Source organism: Salmo salar, chromosome ssa14, assembly GCF_905237065.1.
Source record: "Salmo salar chromosome ssa14, Ssal_v3.1, whole genome shotgun sequence".
Taxonomy (NCBI): Eukaryota; Metazoa; Chordata; class Actinopteri; order Salmoniformes; family Salmonidae; genus Salmo; species Salmo salar.
The window spans coordinates 101,252,067-101,278,241 of NC_059455.1; the positions used below are offsets into that span (position 1 = coordinate 101,252,067).

The 26,175-nt window shown below is 45.1% G+C and overlaps 1 protein-coding gene across 2 annotated transcripts in view; it reads right to left on the reverse strand.

Annotated features, from left to right (window-relative positions):
* Positions 1-6,019: 6,019 nt before the first annotated feature.
* Positions 6,020-26,175, reverse strand: part of LOC106570774 (neurocalcin-delta A-like) — a 73,222-nt gene continuing 53,066 nt past the window's right edge. For both annotated transcript variants that reach the window (XM_045695151.1, XM_045695150.1), the window contains 2 exons: positions 9,120-9,225; positions 6,020-8,975 (listed from right to left, as the gene is read on the reverse strand). In XM_045695151.1, the coding sequence (XP_045551107.1) occupies positions 8,881-8,975; positions 9,120-9,225 (201 nt within the window). In that variant the 3' untranslated portion in view covers positions 6,020-8,880. The remainder of the gene's footprint in view (positions 8,976-9,119; positions 9,226-26,175) is intronic.

Genomic DNA, 26,175 nt, shown 5'->3' on the forward strand with positions numbered 1-26,175 from the left:
GGTGGTGGATGTATTCAGTACTGTATAATAAATAGTATTGCAGGTGGTGGATGTATTCAGTACTGTATAATAACCAGTATTGCAGGTGGTGGATGTATTCAGTACTGTATAATAACCAGTGCTGCAGGTGGTGGATGTATTCAGTACTGTATAATAACTAGTATTGCAGGTGGTGGATGTATTCAGTACTGTATAATAACCAGTATTGCAGGTGGTGGATGTATTCAGTACTGTATAATAACCAGTACTGCAAGTGGTGGATGTATTCAGTACTGTATAATAACCAGTATTGCAGGTGGAGGATGTATTCAGTACTGTATAATAACCAGTATTGCAGGTGGTGGATGTATTCAGTACTGTATAATAACCAGTCCTGCAGCTGGTGGATGTAATCAGTACTGTATAATAACCAGTGCTGCAGGTGGTGGATGTATTCAGTACTGTATAATAACCAGTATTGCAGGTGGTGGATGTATTCAGTACTGTATAATAACCAGCGGTGGATGTAGTCAGTACTCTGTAATAACCAGTATTGCAGGTGGTGGATGTATTCAGTACTGTATAATAACCAGTGCTGCAGGTGGTGGATGTATTCAGTACTGTATAATAACCAGTGGTGGATGTATTCAGTTCTGTATAATAACCAGTACTGCAGGTGGTGGATGTAATCAGTACTGTATAATATCCTGTGCTGCAGGTGGTGGATGTATTCAGTACTGTATAATAACCAGTATTGCAGGTGGTGGATGTATTCAGTACTGTATAATAACCTGGGCTGCAGGTGGTGGATGTATTCAGTGCTGTATAATAACCAGTATTGCAGGTGGTGGATGTATTCAGTACTGTATAATAACAAGTATTGCAGGTGGTGGATGTATTCAGTACTGTATAATAACCAGTATTGCAGGTGGTGGATGTATTCAGTACTGTATAATAACCAGCGGTGGATGTAGTCAGTACTCTGTAATAACCAGTATTGCAGGTGGTGGATGTATTCAGTACTGTATAATAACCAGTATTGCAGGTGGTGGATGTATTCAGTACTGTATAATAACCAGTGCTGCAGGTGGTGGATGTATTCAGTACTGTATAATACCCAGTTCTGCAGGTGGTGGATGTATTCAGTACTGTATAATAACCCGTATTGCAGGTGGTGGATGTATTCAGTACTCTATAATAACCAGTGCTGCAGGTGGTGGATGTATTCAGTACTGTATAATAACTAGTATTGCAGGTGGTGGATGTATTCAGTACTGTATAATAACCAGTATTGCAGGTGGTGGATGTATTCAGTACTGTATAATAACCAGTACTGCAAGTGGTGGATGTATTCAGTACTGTATACTAACCAGTATTGCAGGTGGAGGATGTATTCAGTACTGTATAATAACCAGTATTGCAGGTGGTGGATGTATTCAGTACTGTATAATAACCAGTCCTGCAGCTGGTGGATGTAATCAGTACTGTATAATAACCAGTGCTGCAGGTGGTGGATGTATTCAGTACTGTATAATAACCAGTATTGCAGGTGGTGGATGTATTCAGTACTGTATAATAACCAGCGGTGGATGTAGTCAGTACTCTGTAATAACCAGTATTGCAGGTGGTGGAAGTATTCAGTACTGTATAATAACCAGTGCTGCAGGTGGTGGATGTATTCAGTACTGTATAATAACCAGTGGTGGATGTATTCAGTTCTGTATAATAACCAGTACTGCAGGTGGTGGATGTAATCAGTACTGTATAATATCCTGTGCTGCAGGTGGTGGATGTATTCAGTACTGTATAATAACCAGTATTGCAGGTGGTGGATGTATTCAGTACTGTATAATAACCTGGGCTGCAGGTGGTGGATGTATTCAGTGCTGTATAATAACCAGTATTGCAGGTGGTGGATGTATTCAGTACTGTATAATAACAAGTATTGCAGGTGGTGGATGTATTCAGTACTGTATAATAACCCGTATTGCAGGTGGTGGATGTTTTCAGTACTGTATACTAACCAGTATTGCAGGTGGTGGATGTATTCAGTACTGTATAATAACCAGTATTGCAGGTGGTGGATGTATTCAGTACTGTATAATAACCAGTATTGTAGGTGGTGGATGTATTCAGTACTGTATAATAACCAGTATTGCAGGTGGTGGATGTATTCAGTACTGTATACTAACCAGTATTGCAGGTGGTGGATGTATTCAGTACTGTATAATAACCAGTGCTGCATTTGGTTGATGTATTCAGTACTGGATAATAACCAGTATTGCAGGTGGTGGATGTATTCAGTACTGTATAATAACCGGTGCTGCAGGTGGTGGATGTATTCAGTAATGTATAATAACCAGTATTGCAGGTGGTGGATGTATTCAGTACTGTATAATAACCCGTATTGCAGGTGGTGGATGTATTCAGTACTGTATAATAACCAGTATTGCAGGTGGTGGATGTATTCAGTACTGTATAATAACCAGTATTGCAGGTGGTGGATGTATTCAGTACTGTATAATAACTAGTATTGCTGGTGGTGGATGTATTCAGTACTGTATAATAACCAGTATTGCAGGTGGTGGATGTATTCAGTACTGTATAATAACCAGCGGTGGATGTAGTCAGTACTCTGTAATAACCAGTATTGCAGGTGGTGGATGTATTCAGTACTGTATAATAACCAGTATTGCAGGTGGTGGATGTATTCAGTACTGTATAATAACCTGTGCTGCAGGTGGTGGATGTATTCAGTACTGTATAATAACCAGTATTGCAGGTGGTGGATGTATTCAGTACTGTATAATAACCAGTATTGCAGGTGGTGGATGTATTCAGTTCTGTATAATAACCAGTATTGCAGGTGGTGGATGTATTCAAACTTCCAACTTCAACTGAGGCCATGTCATATTTATATAGCCTCACCTTAATATTTTGTAGTAATACATATTCAAATGTTTAAATATCCATACCATAATATTATGTAGTAATATATATATACATATAAATACTGTACCGGTCAAAAGTTTGGACACACCACCTCATTCCATGGTTTTTAATTATTTTTACTATTTTACAACATTGTAGTACAATAGTGAAGACATCAAAACTATGAAATAACACATATGGAATCATGTAGTAACCAAAACAAAAGTATTAAACAAATCCAAATATTTTTTATAATTTAGATTCTTCAAAGTAGCCACCCTTTGCCTTGATGACAGCTTTGCGCACTCTTGGCATTCTCTCAACCAGCTTCACCTGTAATGCTTTAACAACAGTCTTGAAGGAGTTCCCACATATGCTGAGTACTTTTTGGCTGCTTTTCCTTCTCTCTGCGGTCCAACTCATCCCAAACCATCTCAATTGGGTTGAGTTTGGGTGATTGTGGAGGCCAGGTCATCTGATGCAGCACTCCATCAATCTCCTTCTTTGTCAAATAGCCCATACACAGTCTGGAGGTGTGTTGGGTCATTGTCCTGTTGAAAAACCAATTATTGTCCCACTAATCAGATGGGATGGCATATCGCTGCAGAATGCTGTGGTAGCCATTCTGGTTCTGTGCCTTGAATTCTAGCACACTTAACCACATCTCAACATCAACTGTTCAGAGAAGACTGCGTGAATCATTCCTTCATGGTCGAAATCTGTCCATTGTTCTGATGAGTCCAAATAGAGATTTTTGGTTCCATCCGCCGTGTCTTTGTGAGACGCAGAGTAGGTGAACGGATGATCTCCGCATGCGTGGTTCCCACCGTGAAGCATGGAGGAGGAGGTGTGATGGTTTGGGGTTGCTTTGCTGGTAACACTGTCAGTGATATATTTAGAATTCAAGGCACACTTAACCAGTCTGGCTACCACAGCATTCTGCAGCAATACGCCATCCCATCTGGTTCGGGCTTAGTGGGACTATCATTTGTTTTTCAACAGGACAATGACCCAACACACCTCCAGAATGTGTAAGGGCCATTTGAGCAAGATGGAGAGCCCTTTGTCTTCTGTTTCCAGGTCCACCCCTCCCCCCATGTCATCGATGGCCGTCCGGCGTACACGGTGAGACGCCTCCTGAGTGTTCGACCATGGGGCAGGGGTTTCCAGTACCTGGATGACTGGGAGGGTTATGGCCCGGAGGAACGGTACTGGGTCCCTGCTAGAGACATCCTGGACCCAGCCCTCATCGCCGACTTCCACCGCCGGCACCCCGGTCAACCAGGTATGTGCCCAGGTAGGACGACAGGTGGCGCCCCTAGAGAGGGGGTACTGTCCCACCCTGATCTGTTTCACCTGTCCTTGTGCTTGTCTCCACCCCCCTCCAGGTGTCGCCCATTTTCCCCATTATCCCCTGGGTATTTATACCTGTGTTCTCTGTCTGTCTGTGCCAGTTCGTCTTGTTTGTCAAGTCAACCAGCGTTTTTCTCTCAGCTCCTGTTCTTCCCAGTCTCTGTTTTTCTCATCCTCCTGGTTTTGACCCTTGCCTGTCTTGACTCTGAGCCCACCTAACTGACCCCTCTTCCTGCCCCTGACCTAGAGCCTGCCTGCCTGACCCCTCATCCTGCCCCTGACCTCGAGCCTGCCTGCCGCCATGTACCGTTTTGGACTCTGACCTGGCTATGAACGCTTGCCTGTCCCCGACCTGCCTTTTGCCTACTCCTTGGACTAAAATAAATATCAGAGCTCAAACCATCTGCCTCTCGTGTCTGCATCTGGGTCTCACCTTGCGTCATTATACTGTTGGAAAAGCAATCCAGGTGAAGCTGGTTGAGAGAATGCCAAGAGTGTGCAAAGCTGTCATCAAGGCAAAGGGTGGCTACTTTGAAGAAGCTAAATTATAAAAAATATTTGGATTTGTTTAACAGTTTTTTTTGGTTACTACATGGTTCCATATGTGCTATTTCATAGTTTTGATGTCTTCACTATTGTACTACAATGTTGAAAATAGTAAAAAGAAATAAAAACCCTTGAATGAGGTGGTGTGTCTAAACGTTTGACTGGTACTTTATTTATATGTGTATATATATTACTACATAATATTATGGTATGGATATATATACATTTGAATATGTATTACTCACAATGGGCCTCAGAATCTCGTCACTGTATTTTTGTGCATTGAAATTGCCTTTGATAAAATGCATTTGGTGTTCATTGTCTGTAGCTTATGCCAGACCATACAACGCCATACACACGGTCTGCAGTTTTGAGGCCGGTTGGACATAGTGCCGAATTCTCGAAAATGACGTTAGAGGAGGCTTATGGTAGAGAAATGAACATTAATGGTCACATACACGTGGTTAGCAGATGTTATTGCGGGTGTAGCGAAATGCTTGGCATGCTGACTGCAGGAATGTCCACCAGAGCTGTTGCCAGAGAATTTAAAATTTGATTTGAATTGCACTCTCCCTCAACTTAAGACATCTGTGGCATTGTGTTGTGTGACAAAACTGCACATTTTAGAGTGGCCTTTTATTGCCCCCAGCACAAGGTGCACCTTGGTAATGATCATACTGTTTAATCATCTTCTTGATATGCCACACCTGTCAGGTTGGTGGATTATCTTGGCTAAGGATAAATGCTCACTAACAGGGATGTAAGCAAATTTGTGCACAACATTTTGAGAAATAAGCTTTTTGTGGATATGGAATATGTCTGGGATCTTTTAATTCAGCTCATGAAACATGGGACCAACACTTTACATGTTGCATTTTTTATTTTACTAGGCAAGTCAGTGAAGAACAAATACCTATTTACAATGACAGCCTAGGAACAGTGGGCGTAACTGCCTTGTTCAGGGGCAGAACGACAGATTTTTACCTTGTCAGCACGGGGATTCGATCCACCAACCTTTTGGTTACTGGCCAAACGCTCTAACCCCTGGGCTACCTGCCGCCCCTGGGCTACCTGCCTCCTCTACGCTCTAACCCCTAGGCTACCTGCCGCCCCTAGGCTACCTGCCTCCTCTACGCTCTAACCCCTAGGCTACCTGCCGCCCCATTTATATTTTTGTTCAGTATATAATAAAGAACAACAAACAAACAGGTTGATATGTTACACCGTGTCACAGAATGTGTGATAGGATCAGTTAGTCTGCATGTGTATTGTCCTTACAATGGATATTTAAGTGGCATACATTCCACTGTGTGGATATTTAAGCATTTCAGGGACCCTGCCAGAGACATACATTCCACTGTGTGGATATTTAAGCATTTCAGGGACCCTGCCAGAGACATACATTCCACTGTGTGTGTGGTGCGATCTGATACTTGTGAACACGACTGGTGTTAGAGATAGATGATGATAGACTTGTGTTTCTCTAAAAAAAAAAGAGTGATGTTGCCCTGTGAGTCTAGTTGGAGCAGAGGAGGATGTAGACAGATAAATGCATAGCAAAATGTGTGGTCCTCTCTGTTTTCAAAACGATCCTACAATAAATATGATTATATTGTACACATCATTCTATCATGTTTGCAGTCAAAAAATATTCCAAACATTTATAATTCTAAATCTTAAAGTGAAAATGTTTCAGTGCTGCAAAATGCCACAATATTTTGTCACTAAGTCAAATATTATAATATATCATCTAGCTACCTCTTTTTGCTCATACACTCTCTCTTCCATCTGCAGTAAGGGAGATCAATTGCTTCCATCTGCAGTAAGGGAGATCAATAGCTTCCATCTACAGTAAGGGAGATCAATAGCTTCCATCTGCAGTAGGGGAGATCAATAGCTTCCATCTACAGTAAGGGAGATCAATAGCTTCCATCTGCAGTAGGGGAGATCAATAGCTTCCATCTGCAGTAGGGGAGATCAATAGCTTCCATCTGCAGGGGAGATCAATAGCTTCCATCTGCAGTAGGGGAGATCAATAGCTTCCATCTACAGTAAGGGAGATCAATAGCTTCCATCTGCAGTAGGGGAGATCAATAGCTTCCATCTGCAGTAGGGGAGATCAATAGCTTCCATCTACAGGGGAGATCAATAGCTTCCATCTGCAGTAGGGGAGATCAATAGCTTCCATCTGCAGTAGGGAAGATCAATAGCTTCCATCTGGTGTCATGTTCCTCCAATACCCTTCTCCCTCATTTCAGTTATTATATCTGGTGTCATGTTCCTCCAATACCCTTCTCCCTCAGTTCAGTTCTGTTCCTCATGGCAGAATAGTGTGTTTCTTGGCTCCAAGTAGAAACGGCTTTTCACCACTGATCTTGGATCAAAATAGTTTACCTCAATTCTAACTGTAACCATTAGAATACTATGAATGTCTATAATGGTGATGGTCCAGTATGTGATGGTCCAGTATGTGATGGTCCAGTATGTGATGGTGCAGTATGTGATGGTCCAGTATGTGATGGTGCAGTATGTGATGGTCCAGTATGTGATGGTCCAGTATGTGATGGTCCAGTATGTGGCAGTCCAGTATGTGATGGTCTAGTATGTGGTGGTCCAGTATGTGATGGTCCAGTATGTGACGGTCCAGTATGAGGTGGTCCAGTATGTGATGGTCCAGTACGTGGCAGTCCAGTATGTGATGGTGCCGTATGTGATGGTCCAGTATGTGATGGTCCAGTATGTGATGGTCCAGTATGTGGTAGTCCAGTATGTGATGGTCCAGTATGTGGTGGTCCAGTATGTGATGGTCCAGTATGTGACGGTCCAGTATGAGGTGGTCCAGTATGTGATGGTCCAGTACGTGGCAGTCCAGTATGTGATGGTGCCGTATGTGATGGTCCAGTATGTGATGGTCCAGTATGTGATGGTCCAGTATGTGGTGCTCCAGTTTGCGATGGTGCAGTACGTGAACGGTCCAGTATGTGACGGTCTAGTATGTGGTGGTCCAGTATGTGATGGTTCAGTATGTGGTGGTCCAGTATGTGATGGTCCAGTACGTGATGGTCCAGTATGTGATGGTCCAGTATGTGGTGGTCCAGTATGTGATGGTCCAGTACGTGATGGTCCAGTATGTGGTGCTCCAGTTTGCGATGGTGTAGTATGTGATGGTCCAGTATGTGATGGTCCAGTACGTGGCAGTCCAGTATGTGATGGTGCAGTATGTGATGGTCCAGTATGAGGTGGTCCAGTATGTGATGGTCCAGTATGTGGTGGACCAGTATGTGGTGCTCCAGTTTGCGATGGTGCAGTATGTGAACGGTCCAGTATGTGATGTTCCAGTATGTGGTGGTGCAGTACGTGATGGTCCAGTATGTGATGGTCCAGTATGTGATGGTCCAGTATGTGATGGTCCAGTATGTGATGGTGCAGTATGTGATGGTCCAGTATGTGATGGTCCAGTATGTGATGGTGCAGTATGTGATGGTCCAGTATGTGATGGTCCAGTATGTGATGGTGCAGTATATGATGGTCCAGTATGTGGTGGACCAGTATGTGATAGTCCAGTATGTGATGGTGCAGTATGTGATGGTCCAGTATGTGATGGTGCAGTATGTGATGGTCCAGTATGTGATGGTGCAGTATGTGATGGTGCAGTATGTGATGGTCCAGTATGTGATGTTCCAGTATGTGATGGTCCGGTATTTGATGGTGCAGTATGTGATGTTCCAGTATTTGATGTTCCAGTATGTGATGGTCCAGTATGTGATGGTCCAGTATGTGATGTTCCAGTATGTGATGGTGCAGTATGTGATGATCCAGTATGTGATGGTCCAGTATGTGATGGTCCAGTATGTGATGGTCCAGTATGTGATGGTCCAGTATGTGATGGTGCAGTATGTGATGGTCCAGTATGTGATGGTGCAGTATGTGATGGTCCAGTATGTGGCTCCTCTGCTTGGGTCCATTTTGATCTGATGGATGCCGATCTGTTATGCAGTTAGCCACTACTGGGTGAATGAAGGAGAATGCTTTGACCTGAATATATAATACTAGAGGACTGAAGAGGTTCTTCTACTGCCCTACGCTGCTGGGATCACACTGCAGCAGCCGCACGATAGACGGATCGTTCTTTGCTCCCTCAACAAACTCCTCCAGAGACAGTTTACCTGAAGAACACATTGAGTAAAAGGACAGTTAGTGTCAGTTGTTGGTAGTTGGTGCTCAGACATTAGGAGGGAAACAGGGAGGAAGTGGATAAGGCCTGAAGGAGGATTTGGGAGTGAATTGAAATTTGATAGCTGGGTACTCACCATCACGATTTGTGTCCATCTGCCTGAAGATCTTGTCTGTGCGTTTCTCAGGTGTCGACTCATCCTCCGGCATTTTCATGACAGAGGAAACCATCTTGTAGATCGCCTGGAGACAGGTATAGAGAGAGGTGGTATGAGAAACCAACCTCCACATTACATGATCTTATGTTATAACCTGTTTATATGAGCTAGTTCACCAGACAAAACAGATCTCTGAGAAATGGCAGGGCTCCTGTGAACTTCTCTACCCAGAAGTCTTGGTATTTCATTACTGGTTGTTAGAAGTACAGATTAAAATACAACTTTATAGGCACACCTGCTAAACCTTCTCTCTCTGTGCTTCACTGTCACACTCTCTCCCTTTCTCTCAGTCTCTCTCTGTGTCTCTCTCTGTCTCTATCTCTATCTCTGTCTCTGTCTCTCTGTCTCTGTCTCTCTCTGTGTCTCTCTCTCTCTGTCTCTCTCTCTCTCTCTCTCTCTGTCTCTCTCTCTCTCTCTCTCTGTCTCTCTCTCCCTCTCTCTATGTAACTCTCTCTGTCTCTATCTCTGTCTCTGTCTCTCTCTGTGTCTCTCTGTGTCTCTCTCTCTCTGTAACTCACTCTCTGTCTCTCTCTCTCTCTCTCTCTCTCTCTCTCTCTCTCTCTCTCTCTCCTTCGTCTCTCTCTCTCTTTTTTGTCTCTCTCTCTCTCTGTAACTCTCTCTCTGTCTCTCTCTCTGTCTCTCTCTGTGTCTCTCTCTCTGTCTCTCTCTCTATGTAACTCTCTCTCTGTCTGTCTCTCTCTCTCTCTCTGTAACTCTCTGTAACTCTCTCTCTGTCTCTCTCTCTCTCTGTAACTCTCTCTGTGTCTCTCTCTCTGTCTGTCTCTCTCTCTCTCTCTCTCTCTGTCTCTCTCCCTCTCTCTCTGTCTCTCTCTCTGTCTCTATCTCTATCTCTGTCTCTGTCTCTCTGTCTCTGTCTCTCTCTGTCTCTCTCTCTCTCTGTAACTCTCTCTCTGTCTCTCTCTCTCTGTCTCTCTCTGTGTCTCTCTCTCTGTCTCTCTCTCTATGTAACTCTCTCTCTGTCTCTCTCTCTCTCTCTCTCTCTGTAACTCTCTCTCTGTCTCTCTCTTTTTAACTCTCTCTCTGTCTCTCTCTTTGTAACTCTCTCTCTGTAATTCTCTCTGTAACTCTCTCTCTGTAACTCTCTCTCTATAACCTCTCTCTCTGTAACTCTCTCTCTGTAACTCTCTCTCTGTCTCTCTCTGATGTAAGCTCTCTCTCTGTCCAGACTACTCTCTGTAACTCTCTCTCTGCTAACCACTCTGTCTCGACTAATAGCCTCTCTCACTCTGTAACTCTCTCTGTAAGATTAGCCTCTCTGTAACTCTCTCTCTATAACCTCTCTCTCTGTAACTCTCTCTCTGTAACTCCCTCTCTGTCGCACTCTGTCTCAGACTGAGGAGATGAGCCTGTCTCACTCTGTCTCAGACTGAGGAGATGAGCCTGTCTCACTCTGTCTCAGACTGAGGAGATGAGGCTGTCTCACTCTGTCTCAGACTGAGGAGATGAGCCTGTCTCACTCTGTCTCAGACTGAGGAGATGAGCCTGTCTCACTCTGTCTCAGACTGAGGAGATAAGCCTGTCTCACTCTGTCTCAGACTGAGGAGATGAGCCTGTCTCACTCTGTCTCAGACTGAGGAGATGAGCCTGTCTCACTCTGTCTCAGACTGAGGAGATGAGCCTGTCTCACTCTGTCTCAGACTGAGGAGATGAGCCTGTCTAACTCTGTCTCAGACTGAGGAGATGAGCCTGTCTCACTCTGTCTCAGACTGAGGAGATGAGCCTGTCTCACTCTGTCTCAGACTGAGGAGATGAGCCTGTTTCACAAGTGGCAACTTAGTTGACCTTATAGGTCTAAGTGATATTACGTGATAGAAAGTGACAGACATTAAGTGATATTGATTAACTATGCCTACTAATGATACATGCAGTGATCACTGACAGTGGTTTGCCTGCTTCCTAACCAGTCCATTTACTGCAGGGCTCTCAATCAAATGTATTTATATAGCCCTTCTTACATCAGCTGATGTCACAAAGTGCTGTACAGAAACCCAGCCTAAAACCCCAAACAGCAAGCAATGCAGGTGTAGAAGCACGGTGGCTAGGAAAAACTCCTTAGAAAGGCCAAAACCTAGGAAGAAACCTAGAGAGGAACCAGGCTACGAGGGGTGGTCAGTCCTCTTCTGGCTGTGCCGGGTGGAGATTAGAAACCTAGAGAGGAACCAGGCTACGAGGGGTGGTCAGTCCTCTTCTGGCTGTGCCGGGTGGAGATTAGAAACCTAGAGAGGAACCAGGCTATGAGGGGTGGTCAGTCCTCTTCTGGCTGTGCCGGGTGGAGAGGAACCAGGCTACAAGGGGTGGCCAACAGCAAGTAATGCAGATGTAGAAGCACGGTGGCTAGGAAAAACTCCCTAGGAAAAACTCCCTCCTGTGTGCTGTTGTTGTAATGTGAACATTTACAGAAGAGCTTCAGAAGAGCTTCAGTCAGGATCAGTGCTATAAGTCGTTTTTGGGGTATCTGTACTTTACTATTTTTATTTTTGACTACTTTTACTTTACTACATTCATAAAGAAAATGATGTACTTTTTACTCCATACTTTTTCCCTGACATCCAAAAGTACTCATTACATTTTGAATGCGTAGCAGGACAGGAAATGGGTCCAATTCACACACTTATTAACCTGTTGTGGGATAGGGGGCAGTATTTTCACGGCCGGATAAAAAACGTACCCGATTTCTACTGCCTCTAATCTGTTGGACTCACCAAACAGAGAACATCCCTGGTCATCCCTACTGTCTCTGATCTGGAGGACTCACTAAACAGAAAACATCCCTGGTCATCCCTACTGCCTCTGATCTGGTGGACTCACTAAACAGAGAACATCCCTGGTCATCTCTACTGCCTCTGATCTGGAGGACTCACCAAACAGAGAACATCCCTGGTCATCCCTACTGCCTCTGATCTGGTGGACTCACTAAACAGAGAACATCCCTGGTCATCCCTACTGCCTCTGATCTGGTGGACTCACCAAACAGAGAACATCCCTGGTCATCCCTACTGCCTCTGATCTGGTGGACTCACTAAACAGAGAACATCCCTGGTCATCCCTACTGCCTCTGATCTGGAGGACTCACTAAACAGAGAACATCCCTGGTCATCCCTACTGCCTCTGATCTGGTGGACTCACTAAACAGAGAACATCCCTGGTCATCCCTACTGCCTCTGATCTGGTGGACTCACTAAACAGAGAACATCCCTGGTCATCCCTACTGCCTCTGATCTGGAGGACTCACTAAACAGAGAACATCCCTGGTCATCCCTACTGCCTCTGATCTGGTGGACTCACTAAACAGAGAACATCCCTGGTCATCCCTACTGCCTCTGATCTGGTGGACTCACTAAACAGAGAACATCCCTGGTCATCCCTACTGCCTCTGATCTGGTGGACTCACCAAACAGAGAACATCCCTGGTCATCCCTACTGCCTCTGATCTGGAGGACTCACTAAACAGAGAACATCCCTGGTCATCCCTACTGCCTCTGATCTGGTGGACTCACTAAACAGAGAACATCCCTGGTCATCCCTACTGCCTCTGATCTGGTGGACTCACCAAACAGAGAACATCCCTGGTCATCCCTACTGCCTCTGATCTGGTGGACTCACCAAACAGAGAACATCCCTGGTCATCCCTACTGCCTCTGATCTGGTGGACTCACTAAACAGAGAACATCCCTGGTCATCTCTACTGCCTCTGATCTGGAGGACTCACTAAACAGAGAACATCCCTGGTCATCCCTACTGCCTCTGATCTGGTGGACTCACTAAACAGAGAACATCCCTGGTCATCCCTACTGCCTCTGATCTGGTGGACTCACTAAACAGAGAACATCCCTGGTCATCCCTACTGCCTCTGATCTGGAGGACTCACTAAACAGAGAACATCCCTGGTCATCCCTACTGCCTCTGATCTGGTGGACTCACTAAACAGAGAACATCCCTGGTCATCCCTACTGCCTCTGATCTGGTGGACTCACTAAACAGAGAACATCCCTGGTCATCCCTACCGCCTCTGATCTGGAGGACTCACTAAACAGAGAACATCCCTGGTCATCCCTACCGCCTCTGATCTGGTGGACTCACCAAACAGAGAACATCCCTGGTCATCCCTACCGCCTCTGATCTGGAGGACTCACTAAACAGAGAACATCCCTGGTCATCCCTACTGCCTCTGATCTGGTGGACTCACTAAACAGAGAACATCCCTGGTCATCTCTACTGCCTCTGATCTGGTGGACTCACTAAACAGAGAACATCCCTGGTCATCTCTACTGCCTCTGATCTGGTGGACTCACTAAACAGAGAACATCCCTGGTCATCCCTACTGCCTCTGATCTGGAGGACTCACTAAACAGAGAACATCCCTGGTCATCCCTACTGCCTCTGATCTGGTGGACTCACTAAACAGAGAACATCCCTGGTCATCCCTACTGCCTCTGATCTGGAGGACTCACTAAACAGAGAACATCCCTGGTCATCCCTACTGCCTCTGATCTGGTGGACTCACTAAACAGAGAACATCCCTGGTCATCCCTACTGCCTCTGATCTGGTGGACTCACTAAACAGAGAACATCCCTGGTCATCCCTACTGCCTCTGATCTGGAGGACTCACTAAACAGAGAACATCCCTGGTCATCCCTACTGCCTCTGATCTGGTGGACTCACTAAACAGAGAACATCCCTGGTCATCCCTACTGCCTCTGATCTGGTGGACTCACTAAACAGAGAACATCCCTGGTCATCCCTACTGCCTCTGATCTGGTGGACTCACTAAACAGAGAACATCCCTGGTCATCCCTACTGCCTCTGATCTGGTGGACTCACTAAACAGAGAACATCCCTGGTCATCCCTACTGCCTCTGATCTGGTGGACTCACTAAACAGAGAACATCCCTGGTCATCCCTACTGCCTCTGATCTGGTGGACTCACTAAACAGAGAACATCCCTGGTCATCCCTACTGCCTCTGATCTGGTGGACTCACTAAACAGAGAACATCCCTGGTCATCCCTACTGCCTCTGATCTGGTGGACTCACTAAACAGAGAACATCCCTGGTCATCCCTACTGCCTCTGATCTGGTGGACTCACTAAACAGAGAACATCCCTGGTCATCCCTACTGCCTCTGATCTGGTGGACTCACTAAACAGAGAACATCCCTGGTCATCCCTACTGCCTCTGATCTGGTGGACTCACTAAACAGAGAACATCCCTGGTCATCCCTACTGCCTCTGATCTGGTGGACTCACTAAACAGAGAACATCCCTGGTCATCCCTACTGCCTCTGATCTGGTGGACTCACTAAACAGAGAACATCCCTGGTCATCCCTACTGCCTCTGATCTGGTGGACTCACTAAACAGAGAACATCCCTGGTCATCCCTACTGCCTCTGATCTGGTGGACTCACTAAACAGAGAACATCCCTGGTCATCCCTACTGCCTCTGATCTGGTGGACTCACTAAACAGAGAACATCCCTGGTCATCCCTACTGCCTCTGATCTGGTGGACTCACTAAACAGAGAACATCCCTGGTCATCTCTACTGCCTCTGATCTGGAGGACTCACTAAACAGAGAACATCCCTGGTCATCCCTACTGCCTCTGATCTGGTGGACTCACTAAACAGAGAACATCCCTGGTCATCCCTACTGCCTCTGATCTGGAGGACTCACTAAACAGAGAACATCCCTGGTCATCCCTACTGCCTCTGATCTGGTGGACTCACCAAACAGAGAACATCCCTGGTCATCCCTACTGCCTCTGATCTGGTGGACTCACCAAACAGAGAACATCCCTGGTCGTCCCTACTGCCTCTGGTCTGGAGGACTCACTAAACAGAGAACATCCCTGGTCATCCCTACTGCCTCTGATCTGGTGGACTCACTAAACAGAGAACATCCCTGGTCATCCCTACTGCCTCTGATCTGGAGGACTCACTAAACAGAGAACATCCCTGGTCGTCCCTACTGCCTCTGATCTGGAGGACTCACTAAACAGAGAACATCCCTGGTCATCCCTACTGCCTCTGATCTGGTGGACTCACCAAACAGAGAACATCCCTGGTCATCCCTACTGCCTCTGATCTGGAGGACTCACTAAACAGAGAACATCCCTGGTCATCCCTACTGCCTCTGATCTGGAGGACTCACTAAACAGAGAACATCCCTGGTCATCCCTACTGCCTCTGATCTGGAGGACTCACTAAACAGAGAACATCCCTGGTCGTCCCTACTGCCTCTGATCTGGTGGACTCACTAAACAGAGAACATCCCTGGTCGTCCCTACTGCCTCTGATCTGGAGGACTCACTAAACAGAGAACATCCCTGGTCATCCCTACTGCCTCTGGTCTGGAGGACTCACTAAACAGAGAACATCCCTGGTCATCCCTACTGCCTCTGATCTGGAGGACTCACTAAACAGAGAACATCCCTGGTCATCCCTACTGCCTCTGATCTGGAGGACTCACTACCTGTAAATAAATAAAAAACAGGAAAATGGAGCCACCTGGTTTGCTTAATATAAGTAACGTGAAATTATTTATACTTATTCTTTTACCTTTGATACTTAAGTTTATTTTAGCAATTACATTTACTTTTGATACTTAAGTATATTTTAAACCAAATAATTGTACTCAAGTAGTATTTTACTGGGTTTTACTTTTACTCAAGTCATTTTTTATTCAGGTATCTTTACTTTTACTCAAGTATGACAGTTGGGTAGTTTTTCCACCTCTGGTCAGCTTACGAAGCAACTGCTGTCTATCAGGAAGACTTCCATGGAGCTTTTGTGTCGGGCAGCTTAGATAAGAGTAAGGCTCTGCTGTGTCTATCTCACCCTAACCGTCTTCTGTGTCTATCTGATGACGTCGTCAGCCCTACATATACCCCTAACCCTAACCCTACACATAGAGGCTTGGAGGGAATACTGTAGCCCATAAATACTCTCATTCTATGGGATCTTATGGAGGCTTGTAGGGAATACTGTAGCCCATAAATACTCTCATTCTATAGGATCTTATGGAGGCTTGGAGGGAATACTGTAGCCACTAAATACTCTCATTCTATAGGATCTTATGGAGGCTTGGAGAGAATACTGTAGCCCATAAATACTCTCATTCTATGGGATCTTATGGAGGCTTGGAGGGAAGGCTGTAGCCACTAAATATTCTCATTCTATAGGATCTCAAGTGATGATTTGTCTTCTCCAATAGAAGCAGTGTGCTGTGCCTAGTTCAGGGTAAATCTACCTAGTTACAGGGGAATCTGCCTAGTTCCAGGTGAATCTACCTAGTTAGAGGGAAATCTACCTAGTTACAGGGGAATTGACCTAGTTACAGGGGAATCTACCTAGTTACAGGGGAATCTGCCCAGTTCCATTTGAATCTACCAAGTTCCAGGGGCCTCTACCTAGTTCCAGGTGAATCTACCCAGTTCCAGGTGAATCTACACTACTGTTCAAAAGTTTGGGGTCACTTAGTCCTTGTTTTTGAAAGAAAAGCACATTTTAGTCCATTAAAATAACATCAAATTGATCACAAATACAGTGTAGACATTGTTAATATTGTAAATGACTATTGTAGCTGGAAACGACAGATTTTTATATTGTATTGGATAGAAAACACTCTAAAGTTTCCAAAACTGTTAAAATAATGTCTGTGAGTATAACATAACTGATATGGCAGGAAAAAAGCCGAGGACAATCCATCCAAAATACATTTTTTTCAGCTCACCCCTGATGACAATGGCTGTCAATGGGAATTTCAATGGAAAACCTCCCAGATTGCAGTTCCTAGGGCTTCCACTAGATGTCAACAGTCTTTAGAAAGAGTTTCAGGCTTGTTTTTTGAAAAATTAGCTAGAATTTGTAGTTTTAGTAAGTGTCTCCCATTTTGTCTGTAGTGTTTGTTGCGCGTTCAGGTGAGGGCGCGTACTTCGTTATCTCCGGTAATGATCTCCGGTATTCTCCGTCTTAAATTTGATCATTTATTTACATATTAGGGTACCTGAGAATTGATTTGGAACATTGTTTGATATGTTTGGAAGAAGTTTATTGGTAATTTACGGGATTCATTTGTATGCATTTTGAACGAGGGAAACCGGTGGATTACTGAGTCAAGTACGCCAATGAAACTGACTTTTTTGGGATATAAAGAAGGACTTTATCGAACAAAAGGACCATTTGTTATGTAGTTGGGACCCTTGTGATTGCAACCAGATGAAGATCTTCAAAGGTAAGTGATTTATTTTATCGCTGTTTCTGACTTTCGTGAAGCATCTGCTTGGTTGGAAAATGAATGTAATGCTTTTGTGTGCGGGGCGCTGTCTTCAGATAATCGCATGGTGTGCTTTCGCCGTAAAGCCTTTCTGAAATCTGACAAAGCGGCTGGATTAACAAGAAGTTAAGCTTTTAAATTATGTATGACACTTGTATTTTCATGAATGCTTAATTAATATTATGATTTTTGTAATTTGAATTTCGCGCTCTGCATTTTCACCGGATGTTGGCCAGGTGGGACGCTAGCGTCCCAATGATCCATAAGAAGTTCATCTTTTCGTTTTATTGGCCAGTCTGAGATATGGCTTTTTCAACAACAGAGTAAATTAAAATCCCTGATGTCTCTCAAGAAGGAGATCATCATCCTGAGCTCGTCTACTTTATTATCCAGAGACTGAACATTAGCGAGTAATATACTCGGAAGCGGTGGATGGCATGCACACCTCCTGAGTTGGACTAGAAGTCCACTCTGAATACATCTTCTTCGCCAGCGGTGGTTTGGAGCAGCCACTGGAATAAGTTTAATTGCACTGGGGGGTACGAACAAAGGATCCAATTCAGGAAAGTTGTATTCCTGGTCATAATTCTGGTGAGTTACCGCCACTCTGATATCCCAACGTTTTTTCTGTCTGTATGTAATAACACAAAAGATTTCCTGGGCAAATAATGTAAGAAGTAACACACAAAAAAATAAAATTGCTTAGGAGCTAGAAGCAGAGGTGCCATATTTGTCAGCACCATCTACCTAGTTCCAGTGGAATCTACCTAGTTCCAGGTGGATCTACCCAGTTCAAGGCCAGGCAGCAGGCTATTAGCCAGCCTGCCAGCTTGGTGGAGTCTGCCACTAGCACAGTCAGTGTAGTCAGCTCAGCTATCCCCATTGAGACCATGTCTGTGCCTCGATCTAGGTAGGGCAAAACTAAACATTGCGGTATTCACCTAAGCAATCTCACTGGAGTGAAAACCTTCTACATTCCTATCATTATTGAAAGAGATTGTGATATCTCAAAATAGGGCTACTTAATGTTAGATCACTCACTTCCAAAGCAGTCATAGTCAATGAACTAATCACTGATCATAATCTTGATGTGATTGGCTTGACTGAAGCATGGCTCAAGCTTGATGAATTTACTCTGTTAAATGTGGCCTCACCTCCTGGTTATACTAGTGACCATATCCCCCGCACCTCCCGCAAAGGTGGAGGTGTTGCTAACCACAGCAAATGTCAATAATAAAATTAAAATAGAAATGACTGCGTTTTTGTCTTTTGAGCTGCTAGTCATGAAATATATGCAGCATACTCATTCGCTTTTTTATAGTTACTGTATACAGGCCTTCTGGGCCCTATTGTAATCAGCCTGTGTGTAGCTGGTGTAGAGAGTCAGATCGCAGGACAGCAGATATGAGTAATCAACGTATTTACTCAAGTAATTCACAAAATACAAAACAATATACCGAGCCCACAATAACGGACCGTATACAAGACAAAGAATTACTCACAAACAAACATGGGGGAAGAGAGGGTTAAATAATGAACAAGTAATTAGGGGATTGAAACCAGGTGTGTAAGACAAAGACAAAACAAATCGAAAACTGAAAAGTGGATCGGCGATGGCTAGAAGGCCGGTGACGTCGACCGCCGAACGTCGCCTGAACAAGGAGAGGGACCCGCTTTGGGCGAAAGTCATGACACATATACAGCGTTCCTCACTGAGTTCCCTGAATTCCTATCAGACCTTGTAGTCACGGTAGATAATATTCACATTTCTGGTGACTTCAATATTCACAAAGTCCACAGACCCACTCCAAAGGCTTTCGGAGCCATCATCGACACAGTGGGTAATGTCCAACATGTCTCCAGATGTACTTATTGCCACAGTCATACCCTGGATCTAGTTTTGTCACGTGGAAAAAATATTGTGGATCTAAATGTTTTTCCTCATAATCCTGGACTATCGGACCACCATTTTAGTACGTTTGCAATCACAACAAATAATCTGCTCAGACCCCAACCAAGGATCTCTCACGTATACTCCCTCTCCGGTGCTCGAGGATACCAGTCTCATTGTTATTACGCACACCTGTCACCATTGTTACGGGCACCAGCACCTCATCAGACTCAACTTCTTGATTACCTTCTCTATAACTGTCACTCCCTTAGGTTCTTTCCCTAGGCGTTATTGACTCTGTTTTGGTTTCATGTCTGTATGCTTTCGTGTTTCTTGTTTTGTTCCATGTTCATTTATTTATTATTAAATTATTCACTCCCTGTACTTGCTTCCTGCCTCCCAGCATACATGTTACAGAATAACGCCTCACCAAAGGGGAGCATCAGTGAGTGATTTTTGTTTTTTGTATTGTAGGTGACATCGGGTCCGGTTTTCGCTACAGGAGTTACCGGGGATGCCTCAGCGGGCTCGCCGGGCTTCCATGCCTCAGCTGGCTCGTCAGGTGTACAAGACTCGATTGGCCCATCAAGTGTCCGTTGCCAAAGCTACCGAGGATGCCTCAACCAGTTCGTCAGGCTCCTATGCCTCAGGCGGTTCGTCAGGCTCCTATGCCTCCGCCGGTTCGTCAGGCTCCTATGCCTCAGGCGGTTCGTCAGGCTCCTATGCCTCCGCCGGTTCGTCAGGCTCCTATGCCTCAGGCGGTTCGTCAGGCTCCTATGCCTCAGGCGGTTCGTCAGGCTCCTATGCCTCAGGCGGTTCGTCAGGCTCCTATGCCTCAGGCGGTTCGTCAGGCTCCTATGCCTCAGGCGGTTCGTCAGGCTCCTATGCCTCAGGCGGTTCATCAGGCTCCTATGCCTCAGGCGGTTCGTCAGGCTCCTATGCCCCCGCCGGTTCGTCAGGCTCCCATGCCTCCGCCGGTTTGTCAGGCTCCTATGCCTCCACCGGTTCGTCAGGCTCCCATGCCTACACCAGTTCGTCAGGCTCCCATGCCTCAGGCAGTTCGTCAGGCTCCTATGCCTCAGCCGGTTCGTCAGGCCCCATGTCTCAGCTGGCTCGACAGGTTCCCGCACCTCAGCAGAAGCGATCGGCCCGCTCCTGGTCCCTGGGACCGTCCCTCTGGTTGACATCCTTCGGCTGGAGCCGCGCATCAGGGAGGGGGTACTGTCACCAGTTTGCTTATTAGAACGCACACCGGTCACCATCGTTACACACACCAGCGCCTCATCAGACTCACCTGGACTCCATCACCTTCCTGATTACCTTCCCTCTCACTGTCATTCTCTTAGGTTCTTTCCCTAGGTGATATTGACTCTATTTCGGTTTCATGTCTGTACGCTTTTTGTGTTTCTTGTTTTGTTCCACGTTAGTTTACTTATTATTAAATGATTCACTCTCTGTACTTGCTTCCCGACTCCCAGTGTACACATTACAGGATCAGCAAAAACCAAGCTATAAATTCTCGGATGACCCAAAGATTCCTAAATACCCTTCCAGACTCCCTCTACCCAAGGACGTCGGAGTACAAAAATCCACCTAACTGAAGACATATGTTTAACCTTGCGTAATACCCAAGATGCAGTAGCACCCTTAAAACAAAAAACATTTGTCACAAGAAATTATCTCCCTGTTATACAGAAAATACCTGAGCCCTGAAGCAAGCTTCCAGAAAATACCTGAGCCCTGAAGCAAGCTTCCAGAAAATACCTTAGCCCTGAAGCAAGCTTCCAGAAAATACCTTAGCCCTGAAGCAAGCTTCCAGAAAATACCTGAGCCCTGAAGCAAGCTTCCAGAAAATACCTTAGCCCTGAAGCAAGCTTCCAGAAAATACCTTAGCCCTGAAGCAAGCTTCCAGAAAATACCTTAGCCCTGAAGCAAGCTTCCAGAAAATACCTTAGCCCTGAAGCAAGCTTCCAGAAAATACCCGAGCCCGGAAGCAAGCTCCCAGAAAATACCTGAGCCCTAAAGCAAGCTTCCAGAAAATACCTTAGCCCTGAAGCAAGCTTCCAGAAAATTGGAACGGAAATGGCGCTCCACCAAACTGGAAGTCATCTGACTAGTTTGGAAAGACAATACCGTACAATATCAACGAGCCCTCACTGCTGCTCAAGAAAATTAGAACAATCGTAAAAATGTTTTTGATACAACTAAAAAGCAGCATTCCCCAAGAGATGATGGCTTTCACTTCAGCAGTGATGAATTCATGAACTTCTAAGACAAAAATACCATGATCATTAGTAGGCAAATTACGGATTCCTCTTTGAATCTGCGTATTTCTCCAAAGCGCAGTTGTCCTGAGTCTGCCAGGACCTGCCATCAATGGAGACACTCAAGGTTTTTGATCCTGTATCTCTTGACACATTCATGAAAATAGTCATGGCCTCTAAACCTTCAAGCTCCTGATGTGTACCAAACTCACTAAAAGTGGTAGTAGAATGGCGCCGGAGAGGGTGGGTGACGTTTTACATGCTCCTAACCAGCTGTGTTATTTTGTTCGTTTTTTTTTGCGCTGTTTGTAACTTATTTTGAACTTATTTTGTACATAATGTTGCTGCTACCGTCTCTTATGACCAAAAATAACTTCTGGACAGAACAGCGATTATTCACCACGAACTGGAAGAAGCTTTTTCCTTTAACGAGTCTGAAGTGAAGGATATACAGCTTTCCCGGGAAGAGGCCCAAATCTCTGTCATGAATAGATGGAGAAAAATGGGGTGGAGGTCAAACTGACTTATGAGACTTTGTAAGCGAGCAAGTAAACCCCCACTGCCATCCGTTCTATTGGCAAAGGTGCAATCATTGGAAAATAAAATGTATGACCTACAAGCAAGATTAAACTACCAACGGGACATTAAAAACTGTAACATCTTATGTTTCACAGAGTCGTGCCTGAACGACGACATGAATAACATACAGCTGGTGGGTTATACACTGTATCAGCAGGCTAGAACAGCAGCCTCTGGTAAGACAAGGGGTGGCGGTCCATGTATATTTGTAAACAACAGCTGGTGCACAATATCTGAGGAAGTCTCGAGGTTTTGCTAGTCTGAGGTAGAGTATCTCATCATACGCTGTAGACCACACTATCTTCCTACAGAGTTTTCATCTGTATTTTTCGTAGGTGTGTACATACCACCACAGACCGAAGATGGCACTAAGACCGCACTCAATGAGCTATATACCACCATAAGCAAACAGGAAAACGCTCATCCAGAGGTGGCGATCCGAGTGGCCAGGGACTTCAGTGCAACCAGAGGGAAAAAACTCAAGATCACCTTTACTCCACACAGAGAGATGCGTACCAAGCTCTCCCTCTCCCTCCATTTGACAAATCTGACCATAATTCTGTCCTCCTGATTCCTGCTTACAAGCAAAAATTAAAGCAGGAAGCACCTTGACTCGGTCAATAAAAAGTGGTCAGATGAAGCAGATGCTAAAACTACAGGACTGTTTTGCTATCACAGACTGGAATATGTTCCGGGATTCTTCCGATGGCATTGAGGAGAACACCACATCAGTCACTGGCTTCATCAATAAGTGCATCAACGATGATGTCGTCCCCACAGTGACTGCACGTGCAGTCACCAACCAGAAGCCATGGATTACAGGCAACATCCGCACTGAGCTAAAGGGTAGAGCTGCCGCTTTCAAGGAGCGGGACTCATAGAAAATCTCCCACCGGTCACCATCGTTATGCCCTCCTACGAACCATCAAACAGGCAAAGCATCAATATAGGACTAAGAATGAATCGTGCTTCACTGGTTCCGATGCTCGTCGGATGTGGCAGGGCTTGCAAACTATTACAGACGACAAAGGGAATCACTGCCGAGAGCTGCCCAGTGACACGAGCCTACCAGACGAGGTAAATTACTTCTATGCTCGCTTCGTGGCAAGTAACTCTTAAACATGCATGAAAGCATTATCTGTTCTGGGCGACTGTGTGGTCACGCTCTCCGCAGCCGATGTGAGTAATAGCTTTAAACAGGTGAACATTCACAAGGCCGCAGGGCCAGATGGATTACCAGGATGCGTACTCCGGGCATGTGCTGACCAACTGGCAAGTGTCTTCACTGACATTTTCAAACTCTCCCTGTCGGAGTCTTTAATACCAACATGTTTCAAGCAGACCACCATAGTCCCTGTGCCCAAGAACACTAAGGTAACCTGCCTAAATGAATACCGACTTGTAGCAATCACGTCTGTAGCCATGAAGTGCTTTGAAAGGCTGGTCATGGCTCACATCAACACCATTATCCCAGGAACCCTAGACCCACTCCAATTTGCATACCGCCCTAACAGATCCACAGCTCATCACTAAGCAAAGGACCCTGGGACTAAACACCTCCCTCTGCAACTGGATCCTGGACTTGGTAAGGTGGTAAGGATAGGTAACAACACATCTGCCATGCTGATCCTCATCATGGGGGACCCTCAAGGGTGCATGCTCAGTCCCCTCCTGTACTCCCTGTTCATTCATGACTGCACGGCCAGGCATGGCTCCAACAGCATCATTAAGTTTACAGACGACAAAACAGTGGTAGGCCTAATCACTGACAATGACAAGACAGCCTATAGGGAGGAGGTCAGAGACCTGGCCATGTGGTGCCAGGACAACAACCTCTCCCTCAATGTGATCAAGACAAAGGAGATAATTGTGGACTACAGGAAAAGGAGGACCGAGCACGCCCCCATTCTCATCGATGGGGCTGTAGTGCAGCAGGTTGAGAGCTTCAAGTTCCTTGGTGTCCACATCACCAACAAACTAACATGGTTCAAGCACACCAAGACATTCTTGAAGAGGACACGGTAAAACCTATTCCCCCTCAGGAAACTAAAAAGTTTGGCATTGGTCCTCATATCCTCAAAAGGTTCTACAACTGCACCATTGAGAGCATCCTGACTGGTTGCATCACTGCCTGGTATGGCAAATGCTCGGCCTCCGACTGCAAGGCACTACAGAGGGTACTGCTAACGGCCCAGTATATCACTGGGGACAAGCTTCCTGGCATCCAAGAGCTCTTTATCAGGCGGTGTCAGAGGAAGGCCCTAAAAATTGTCAAAGACTCCAGCCCCCCTAGTCATAGACTGTTCTCTCTGCCACCGCATGGCAAGCGATACCGGAGCGCCAAGTTTAGGACCAAAAGGCTTCTTAAAAGCTTTTACCCTAAAGCCATAAGACTCCTGAACATCTAATCAAATGGCTACCCAGACTATTTGCATCCCCCCCCCTTTACGCTGCAGCTACTCTCTGTTTTTACCTATGCATAGTCACCTTAATAACTCTACCTACATATTACCTCAATATCCTCAAGTAACCGGTGCACATTGACTCAGTACCGGTACCCCCTGTATATAGCCTCCACATTAACTCTGTACCGGTACCCCTGTATATAGCCTCCACATTGACTCTGTACCGGTACCCCATGTATAAAGCCTCCACATTGACTCTGTACCGGTACCCCCTGTATATAGACTCGTTATTGTTATTTTACTGCTGCTTTTTAATTATTCGTTACTTTTATTACTTATTCTTATTTTTTTTTAAATGTAAACTGCATTGTTGGTTAAGGGCTTGTAATTAAGCATTTCACTGTAAGCTCTACACATGTTGTATTCGGCGCATGTGACAAATAACATTTGATTTGAGTAATAAAGCCTCTCTTGAAAAGCCAAACCTTGACCCGGAAAATGTAAACAACTATCGGCCTATGTCGAATCTCCCATTCCTCTCAAACATTTTAGAAAAAGCTGTTGCGCAGCAACTCAATGCCTTCCTGAAGACAAACAATGTATGCGAAATACTTCAGTCTGATTTTAGACCCCATCATAGCACTGAGACTACACTCGTGAAGGTGGTAATTTACCTTTTAATGGCGTCAGACCGAGGCTCTGCATCTGTCCTCGTGCTCCTAGACCTTAGATCTGCTTTTGACACCATCGATCACCACATTGTTTTGGAGAATTTGGAAACCCAAATTGGTCTACACGGACAAGTTCTTGCCTGGTTTAGATCTTAACTGTCGGAAAGATATCAGAACGTCTCTGTGTATGGTTTGTCCTCTGACAAATCAATTGTAAGTGTCGGTGTTCCTCAGGGTTCCGTTTTAGGACCGCTACTGTTTTCACTATATTTTCTACCTCTTGGTGATGTCTGTCGGAAACACAATGTCAACTTTCACTGATATGCGGACGCCCCAAAATTGCATATCCTGGAAGCATTTGTTTCAGACATAAGGAAATGGATGACCGCAAATGTGTTACTTTTAAACTCGGACAAAACAGAGATGCTAGTTCTAGGTCTCAAGAAAGAAAGAAATCTGTTTTTTACCATCTTCGTAAAATTGCAGAAAAACCATGCTTTTGTCACTTCTAGATTAGCCTTCTGCAATGCTCTACTATCCGGCTACAAAGCACTAAATACATTTCAGTTAGTGATAAACACGGCTGCTAGAATCTTGACTAGAACACAACAATTTGATCATATTACTCCAGTGCTAGCCTCTCTACACTGGCTTCTTGTTAGCTGAATTCAAGGTTTTACTGCTAACCTACAAAGCATTACATGGGCTTGCTCCAACCTATCTCTCCAATTTGGTCCTGCCGTACATACCTACACGTACGCTACGGTCACAAGACGCAAGCCTCCTTATTGTCCCTAGAATTTATAACCAAACAGCTGGAGGCAGGGCATTCTCCTATAGAGCTACATTTTTATGGGATGATCTGCCTATCCA